Below are 10,235 nucleotides of genomic sequence, written 5' to 3'. Positions count from 1 at the left end.
ACAGGCGATTCAACTACTGCAACAACAGGCGATTCAACTACTGCAACAACAGACGTTTCAACTACTGCAGCAACAGACATTTCAACTACTGCAACAACAGGCGATTCAACTACTGCAACACCAACTACTCAATTTAAAGGTAATTCGATTGCTCTGGATCCAAATGTTCACAGGTTATACTGCTTATATAGTGTTTCAAATTGTGTGTGTGTGCACGCACTTGTTTTGTTTCTCACTTTAAAGATCCCTGCAATTCAAATCCCTGTGGCACTGGAAGCACCTGTGAGGTCCGTTATAACGACACATATGTATGCTTGTGCCTGGCTGGTGATTTCTACAACAATGTTTCAAAGAGTTGTGAACGTTGTAAGTATTTGTTTGTGTGCCGCTAAGAAGTTTTAAGTTTATGTGACAGTGACATAATGAAGATTATATAGTAACATATAATGTTATTTTCTTGATTTCAGCCAAAGTTTTCCCTGGAAAACTTCAACTAAATAAAGATTTTAATGACAAAATGAGAAACCACACATCAAAGGAATTTAAAGAAACTGCAGATATAATTATTGCTGAGGTAAGTAATCATGTAGTACTCTCTATCAATAAATGTATCTTTATAGACATTTTTTTTGAAATTGCACTTGACATTACAAGATAAATTTAAGCTAAAATTGAAAACAATTATATCTTACTCATCTTGACCAAAACATATTTTCCTTTGAAAACACAGCTTGATAACGTTTATAATGGGAAGGATGGTTACTCTGGATCTATAGTGCTGAAACTCCTGTAAGTCTCAGACTGACAACAACTTTTACCGTACCATTTTTCAGCCTATTTTACATCACAGAACACTATGTTATTATCCTGAGTAAATACAGGATGCAATTATCACTAAATGTGATTTTTCCTTTACAGGCCAAGAACCACTTCTAGGTCAAGGAATACGGCTTTGAAGGTTGATGCATTAGTAGACATCACCTTCAAAGCCAGTTCTGATATCAAAGTAGCTGAAGTTGAGGAAACACTAAAAGAGTGTCCGGACGTGAAGTGTACCGTGATTGGGAAGACCTTTGAGAGTAAGTTTATTACATGTATTCTAGTGTGTTGTGTTTTTTATCGATATATTTCTAGAACAAGACTCACTGTAGATATAGATTTATTTTCAAAAAGAATACAATTGACAAGATGTGTTTCAGAATCTTAAATGAAACTCTTTCACCCATCTGTCAAAGATGATTTAGCTGTAATAACAATATAATGGATGTCACAATCAGGACAGCTGTTGCCATTACATATATTCTAATCTTTGCATTTATAATTCAGTGAGTTATGATGTTCTGATGATAATATTTCTAAACTGAAGTCATGCTGTTAATTTCATTCAAGGGTTTATTGCATGGATTATTAGTGATTCATTTATTTCACTGTTGTACATGTTATGAAACATGTCTTTGAGTACTGAGACTTTTTTCTCTCCTTCATTTAAAGCTAAGAACCTGTGTGATAACACTCCCTGTGATGAAAAAAATACAAATTGCACATCAAGCGATGGAACTTTCAGCTGTACCTGTAAAGAAGGCTACAAGAAAACAGACTACAGTACTAGAATGTGCATTGGTAAGATGATTACCTGAGCAAAGTAAGTGGTGTGTGTGTCTGTGTGTGTCTTATGTAAGCAAACGACAAAGTGTTTCAATTTTTCTTTTTACAGCTTGTCCCCTTGGGGAAAAATTTAAGGATAATGAGTGTGTGAAGTAAGTACTCCTTCCCCTCCTGTATGTCTTCTATTGTTATAAAGCTTGCGTTAAAAGAAATCCTAGAATCAACCTTCTTCTTGTCTTCCAGATGCTCATTTGGTTATTCTGGTTTTAACTGCTCAGAAAGTGAGTATACTGCATGTTTTTAAAAGTGAAAGCAGAAACATGCTTACTTAATGACAATTATTTAAAGAAAAACCTCACAAGATTAATGACAACATGTGATACAATAGATAGAAAGGTTATTCAAAAGCTGGAAAATTTAATAAAAGTTTTTAAATAACCTGCCTTGATGTCCTCTTCATTGTGTTTTATTAGACTGGCAGCTCATTCTGGTAATCGTGGGCTCTGTGCTTGGAGGACTGCTGCTCATAGCCCTCATCCTTCTACCAGTAGTAGCTACCCAGTAAGTTTCTTAGCAATTCATTTGCCCCCATAAATGTGAGAAAGTGTTTTTCTCACTTTGATTTAGGCTTTATTGTAGATGCAAATGCATTTAAAATCAAGAGAATTTGTTCATGTCTGACAGACTCAATAGTAAATTACAATATTTTTTTCCTGCTGTGATTTCAGAAAATCAAACAAAACCTCCAAGAAGAGCAAAAGTGCAGAAATGGAAAAACCCTACACTAACCTGAGTTCTGCCTCACAACCGATGGCTAGCAACAAGTTTGGCCACAGCCAGGGAGTCTCATTTAACAGGTCAGCCAATGGCCATTCAGGTTTTCAGAATGGTGGGGTGCCTGTGTTCCCACGAGCTGCCACCACCACCAACAGCTGGGATAACAGGACCAACCTGGAGATGAAACCAAGCAATGGCCGACAAAACTTTGGACATATGAACAGTGGCTCAGAATATTCCTCTGTGTGTATAAAGAAGAGATACGTTCATCAGATTTTTGGATTTTTTAGTGTTTGCTGTTAAATTTACTCTCATTCTTTTTTTTCTCTGTAGCGGTTATATGATGAACCAGAGGACATACGCCCATACGCTCAGACTCGACCTCAGAACAACCCGTATGCCGAGAATCAGCCCAGGATCAACCCGTATACTCAGAACCAAGGCCACAGCAACCCGCACTACACACACGATGATGGAAGACGCTACTATTAGTACAAAATCAGAAAGGCTCACTATACAATGACATTTTTGAAGGTTTATGTTTTTAAATTTGTTTTATATTTCCTGTATGTTCATTACATACATCTTATGTGACTGACAACAGTACAAACTGTCATAAACCAATCTTGTCTGATTGTGACTACGTTATATCAAGTTGGAGACATGATTTCGAGGATTGGTCTCATTTTTTATCCGTTTTGATTTAATGAATTATGAGTTATTAAAGAGTTGTCTATTTAAATTGAAAGAAAACCCTGAACACTCATGCCCAAATATATTGCGATAATGAGGTGCTGCTTATGATTGTTCCTTTGTCTGATAAATGCTTCATTCGTCTGTGAATTCACAAATTTGTTGCATGTAAATACGTTACATGTTTGTGATGAACTGAAATTTGATGTTTAATTCAGTTTTTGTGAATGAGACGAGTTTATTCTAATAAAATTATAAGAACCTGTGTGTAGTATATATTAGCATCAAGCGGTGAGGTTGCACACATATATGTGTGTGTCTCAAAAAAGGAAACTCAAAGATGTACACTTGATGTCAAACCCGGTCAGTTCAATTGCCATCCAGACTGTATGTACTGAGTAAGGGTCCCTCCACTAAACACCCCATGATAACCCAGGTTACCTTGGATATGAGTGAGAGATGGATAACTGAAGGCATACCAACTCAGACATCGTCTGGATTAACAAGGTCGGTGTCAGGTGTTGAGGTCTCTGTCCAGAAAAGCACATTCCTAGGAACACCAAAGGTACTGCACAGGACCCTCAAGCTCTGAGTTTGAAGAATAGACTGTCCACAGGGGTGAGAGGGGAATTTAATATATATATATATATCCATCCATCCATCCATAGGTCCCTCATCCTATTCATGTAGCCCCTTCCGCCAGGGTTACTTGCATAGTAGCATTCCAACAACGCCCTGTTTTCATCTCTTGCCCACCAATGCCTTCTTGTTCCAGTAGCCCACTTTTCGTCAGGGTGCCCTGGTTCCTCAACACCTGACGCGGACCTTGTTGATCCGGGCGACATCCGAGCCAGCATGCCTTCATATTTATCTGTCTCGCTCATGTCTGCGGTAGGCTTGCTTAGCATAGGGGGTCTAGCCTTAGGACCCTTACTGGATACAGACGCCCCAGGCAGGAATCGAACTTGCAATCCTCTGTTCCAAAGGCGTGTAGTCTAACCACTACACTATCCAGCTGCTATCCAGCTGGTGGCTAACCAACCGGACATAGTGGTGGTAGACAAACAGAAGAAGACGGCCGTAGTGATTGATGTAGCGGTTCCAAATGACAGCAATATCAGGAAGAAGGAACACGAGAAGCTGGAGAAATACCAAGGGCTCAGAGAAGAGCTCGAGAGGATGTGGAGGGTGAAGGTAACGGTGGTCCCCGTGGTAATCGGAGCACTAGGTGCGGTGACTCCCAAGCTAGGTGAGTGGCTCCAGCAGATCCCAGGAACAACATCGGAGATCTCTGTCCAGAAGAGCGCAGTCCTGGGAACAGCTAAGATACTACGCAGGACCCTCAAGCTCCCAGGCCTCTGGTAGAGGACCCGAGCTTGAAGGATAAACCGCCCGCAGGGGCGTGCTGGGTGTGTTTTTATATATATATATATATATATATATATATATATATATATATATATATATATATATATATATATATATATATATATATTTTTTTTTTTTTTTTTTTTATGTAAATATAAATAAACAAGTCCCTATAAATCATTCACACGGATCATTTAAATTGATCTTGCTACTCTATGTATAAGTTGCAGATTGGATGATGCCCTGTTTTTGTATATACAGAGTGTATTTTATCTTTGACTTCAATAACTGATTAAAGTCAGTAATTTATAGGCAAAGTAAATATATATTTTCCCAGTTTTGTGTGGTATCGTTTTATTATCACTCATATAATAAATATAAGTATATTAGTGTTTAGTTTATTTTATACATTATATAGTAGCTAAATACACTAACCTAGTTTTGAAAGAAAGGTTTGTTTTTTTTCAGTGATTCAGCTGAGAAGGCACATCTGACTCCTCTTATAGCATGGATGCTTTAGGAAGAGTTGAATCATTTTAATCCATATTTATTTAATTTACACACAGATAAAGCATAATAGCACACAATCCTCCCGCAGATTTCATCATCAATCTGTGAGAATTCTATTTGTAGTTTGTGTTTGTTTTTTTAACCACTGGAGGGCACCAGAGTTTTACTAACAAACATTTTTGAAGCATCCGTGCTACTCAGGAAGTAAAGAAGTGTCATGCTTTGTGTAGCCACAGGATGTCAGCTTTCTTTTCCAGGCATGTTGTCTGTAGATGATAAGAAGAAGAAGAAGAAAAACTTGTTTATCCAACATCCTGTAAACTCTGGGGTGGTTAGAATTATCCATGTTAATTCTCTCAACCATAGTTTCAAAAGTGTGCAGTTTGCAGCCAATCACTGTGTTGGTGTCACCAGCTCCTAGCAGACCACAGCAAAGTACACACCACTAACCTTACCTGACTGATAGAAAATCTCCATAATTTTTGCTGCACATACTAAGGAATCTCTGCTTCTTGTATTCCTCTACCACAGCGGTCCCCAACCCCCGGGCCTCGGACCGGTACTGGTCCGTGAGTCGTTTGGTACCGGGTTGCGAGAGTTGAGGCTCAGGTGTGAAATGTATAGTTTTCAGGGTTTTTATCAGTTTTTCAGCGTTATTTTGTTATAGTTTTTATCGTTTACTCGGTTTTCCTTGGTCTTTTCGGAAAGCAGAACAGACTTAAAACACAAAGGGAAACACGGCACAAGAACTCACACCACAATAAAAACACAGACACACTGAGGGAGACACAGAGGGCAAAGACACAAGGGAAAAATACTCAAATAATCAAGGAGACAGAAAGAGAGAATATAACTAAAGACTACTAAAGAACCAAGACATAACCCAAAATACAGAAATATCACAAGGAAACACAAAATGCTGGGTCAGAAGGACCTAGAACCCTGACGATGCACGGCACATGTACCAATGAGAAAACCACATGATTTCCTCATGAAGCTTCAGAGACTGGAAACTAAGAAACACATCATTTTTGTTGCAATAATTCAGAACCTGATGTTTCTACAGCTGGTAAATTTAGTTGATTGGACATGATTTGGAAAGGCACATGTATAATGTCACAGAATTGACAATGCAGATCAGAGCACAAACCATTCACATACATCAACACTTTGGAAAAGTGTCAAGAGGGAATCTCAGATTATTTCATGCACATTTATGAGCAACATTTCACACTTCCATCATAGCTAAATGAGCCATCAATAATTTGATCATATTTGATTCATGTCCTGGGATTCATCTATTCCTGGAATAGATGACAGTGTGAAGGAATTCCCAAACCTGGGCGCATAACTTTGGATAACTTGCATCAAAAACAAAAAAATGCTTTGAAGCAGCCATCAACAGACCTTAGATTGCTGCAAAAAGCAGAAACAAATCTATCTTCTAGTACCAGGCAAGATGAACATTTTCTTGGGGTTCCTTTGGTGCTGAATTCTTCTTCCTGATAGAACAAAGCCTTTTTTTGACATTTGGTCGACACTCCTCCAGAAATCCAGTTGCTGGCCTATGGGTTCTGTAACGGATAACCATGCATCCTGAAATTCTTAAACAAAATAAAAGGGTCAATAAAGTAAGATTTAAAAGATTATTTGCAGTTGTTTGGTTAATGTCAAGTTTTCTGTAATCCTCAAGCAGTGAGCTTCAACACTACAGGGAGTGCAGAATTATTAGGCAAGTTGTATTTTTGAGGAATAATTTTATTATTGAACAACAACCATGTTCTCAATGAACCCAAAAAACTCATTAATATCAAAGCTGAATGTTTTTGGAAGTAGTTTTTAGTTTGTTTTTAGTTTTAGCTATTTTAGGGGGATATCTGTGTGTGCAGGTGACTATTACTGTGCATAATTATTAGGCAACTCAACAAAAAACAAATATATACCCATTTCAATTATTTATTCTTACCAGTGAAACCAATATAACATCTCCACATTCACAAATATACATTTCTGACATTCAAAAACAAAACAAAAACAAATCAACGACCAATATAGCCACCTTTCTTTGCAAGGACACTCAAAAGCCTGCCATCCATGGATTCTGTCAGTGTTTTGATCTGTTCACCATCAACATTGCGTGCAGCAGCAACCACAGCCTCCCAGACACTGTTCAGAGAGGTGTACTGTTTTCCCTCCTTGTAAATCTCACATTTGATGATGGACCACAGGTTCTCAATGGGGTTCAGATCAGGTGAACAAGGTGGCCATGTCATTAGTTTTTCTTCTTTTATACCCTTTCTTGCCAGCCACGCTGTGGAGTACTTGGACGTGTGTGATGGAGCATTGTCCTGCATGAAAATCATGTTTTTCTTGAAGGATGGAGACTTCTTCCTGTACCACTGCTTGAAGAAGGTGTCTTCCAGAAACTGGCAGTAGGACTGGGAGTTGAGCTTGACTCCATCCTCAACCCGAAAAGGCCCCACAAGCTCATCTTTGATGATACCAGCCCAAACCAGTACTCCACCTCCACCTTGCTGGCATTTGAGTCGGACTGGAGCTCTCTGCCCTTTACCAATCCAGCCACGGGCCCATCCATCTGGCCCATCAAGACTCACTCTCATTTCATCAGTCCATAAAACCTTAGAAAAACCAGTCTTCAGATATTTCTTGGCCCAGTCTTGACCTTTCAGCTTGTGTGTCTTGTTCAGTGGTGGTCATCTTTCAGCCTTTCTTACCTTGGCCATGTCTCTGAGTATTGCACACCTTGTGCTTTTGGGCACTCCAGTGATGTTGCAGCTCTGAAATATGGCCAAACTGGTGGCAAGTGGCATCTTGGCAGCTGCACACTTGACTTTTCTCAGTTCATGGGCAGTTATTTTGCGCCTTGGTTTTTCCACACGCTTCTTGCGACCCTGTTGACTATTTTGAATGAAACGCTTGATTGTTCAATGATCACGCTTCACAAGCTTTGCAATTTTGAGACTGCTGCATCCCTCTGCAAGATATCTCACTATTTTTGACTTTTCTGAGCCTGTCAAGTCCTTCTTTTGACCCATTTTGCCAAAGGAAAGGACGTTGCCTAATAATTATGCATATAGGGTGTTGATGTCATTAGACCACACCCCTTCTCATTACAGAGATGCACATCACCTAATATGCTTAATTGGTAGTAGGCTTTTGAGCCTATACAGCTTGGAGTAAGACAACATGCATGAAGAGGATGATGTGGACAAAATACTCATTTGCCTAATAATTCTGCACTCCCTGTACTAAATAATCTCTGCTTTCTGTGGAAATTGAGCCTGTTCCCTGTCTTGGTATTCGAGTTCAGCCTGTTGTTGATATAGAAGCCCAGACACTTGTATTCCTCTACCACATCAACATCTTCATCCAGCATGTACATGGGTCATGTCGCCACTCTCTTCCTTCTGAAGACGATCTTATTCACACTCAGAAGAAGATAATTCCTCCCAGACCACTCCACAAAATCATTCACTAGTGATCTGGACTCCTCATCCTGCCCATCACTAATACATCCAACCACTGTAGAAACAGAACTAGAGTATTTCTGTGGCTGCTCTGAAAGTCTGAGGTGTTCCAGATTAACAGTATAGTGAAAGAACACTGTAATATAATTTATAATATAATTTAAAACAGCAACGTACAACAACAGAAAAACAGTAACTCTATGCACAGCCCATGTACCAATGAGAAATCCACACGAGTTCCTCATGAAATTTCAGAGACTGGAAACTAAGAAACACATCATTTATCTTGCAATGATTCAGAACCTGATCTCTTTACAGCTGGTAAATTCAGTTGACTGGACATGATTTGTAAAGATACATATAAGGTCACGTAATTGACAGTGCAGATCAAAGCACAAACCAAGCCATTAGGTCCAAGGAAATGTCTGCAAACATCTGAGACAGAATTGTGTTGGGGCACAGATTTGGGGAACGGTACAGAAAAAAATTGTAGCATTGAAGGTCCCAGGGAGCACAGTTGCTTCCAACATGTATAAATGGAACCATCAGGACTCTTACTAAAGCTGGCTTCCCTGCCAATCTGAACAAGTGTGGTAGAATTGCCTTAGTCACATCATTTAAAAAAAAGAATTTATGATGTGCTTACTGAATGCCTCAGGCAGCAGACCCAAGAAAAAGGGGGAGCAAAAATAGGAACCGTCATGGAAGACAGGCTCCTGCCCGGCATATACCACCGACAGATAGAAGAAGTAGCTGATATCAAGAAATCCTACCAGTGGCTTGACAAAGCTGGAGCGAAAGACAGTACAAAGGCACTTATCCTGACAGAACAGGAACTATTTCTAAGCACAGGATTGGTAGAAGCACTTGTCTACTACACCAGGCGAGACCCGATATGCAGACTGTGCAGAAATGCCCCAGAGACAATTCAGAATCAGTGGAATATGCCTAATAGGGTGGTTGTGAATGATCAAGCTTAGTTGCTGTGGGACTTTCAAATACAGACGAACAAATTGGTGATGGCTAATCAACAGGACTTAGTCATGGTGGACAAGCAGAAGAAGACGGCTGTAGTAATAGATGTGGCCATACTGAGTGATATCAACGTCAGGAAGAAGAAACACAAGAAGCTGGAGAAGTACCAAGGGCTGAGATAGGAGCATGAGAAGATGTGAGGAGGTGAAGGGAACAGTGGCAACAATGGTCACCATGGGGACTCGACAGTGGCTCCAGCCGATCCAATATGGACTGTAAAACTCCGTTGTTGTGAATAAAAAATAAACCATAACAAGTACGCTAACTAATCTGGGTCTTTACTGGGGTAAAGACAACTATATTATGTCAATATCTGTTATTTTGCCTTTTTTGCAACATGTGAGCGAGGCTTGAATCTTATACGTGGAATAAACTTAATTTGAAGAATACATCTGACGGAAAAGTTTTTCATACAGAGCTTTCAATTGTGCAGCATTTGTCATGAGGTTTTTAAGCTCTAGTTTATTCTGGAAGAACATTGATCATTTTATGTTTCTCCCGCAATGTAATCCACATTTGTGCAATAAAGCTTTTGAGCAAAATTGCAGACATCAAGGCTGTATCTTTGAGTTATTGTTGTTTGTGTGTGCTGGAGGGGAGGGGGATTTAGCAAAGATGCTCTATTGAACTGAGATCTGGTGGAGTCCATTTGAGTCATGTTCAAGAAACAAATTTGAGGTGATTTGAGCTTCATGAGATGGTGCATCATCCTGCTGGAAGCAGCCATCAGTAGATGGGCACAGTGTGTTCATAAAGGAA

General features: G+C 39.4%; 1 protein-coding gene across 1 annotated transcript; it reads left to right on the top strand.

Moving 5' to 3' along the window:
* Positions 1-517: 517 nt before the first annotated feature.
* On the top strand, positions 518-2,874 carry LOC146663583 (mucin-13-like). The gene is made up of 9 exons (XM_085417325.1): positions 518-574; positions 731-789; positions 919-1,079; positions 1,492-1,620; positions 1,715-1,757; positions 1,849-1,886; positions 2,079-2,166; positions 2,334-2,625; positions 2,716-2,874. The coding sequence occupies exons 1-9, from the start codon at positions 518-520 to the stop codon at positions 2,872-2,874; spliced, it is 1,026 nt and encodes a 341-aa protein (XP_085273451.1).
* Positions 2,875-10,235: the final 7,361 nt, after the last annotated feature.

The sequence above is a fragment of the Rhamphochromis longiceps genome, linkage group LG8 (genome assembly GCF_057381845.1).
Source record: "Rhamphochromis longiceps isolate RC_006_pf linkage group LG8, R_longiceps_female_GT1.1, whole genome shotgun sequence".
In the NCBI taxonomy this organism is placed as follows: domain Eukaryota; kingdom Metazoa; phylum Chordata; class Actinopteri; order Cichliformes; family Cichlidae; genus Rhamphochromis; species Rhamphochromis longiceps.
Note: the sequence above shows the minus strand (reverse complement) of the source record. Positions and strands in the feature narration are given on the sequence as shown.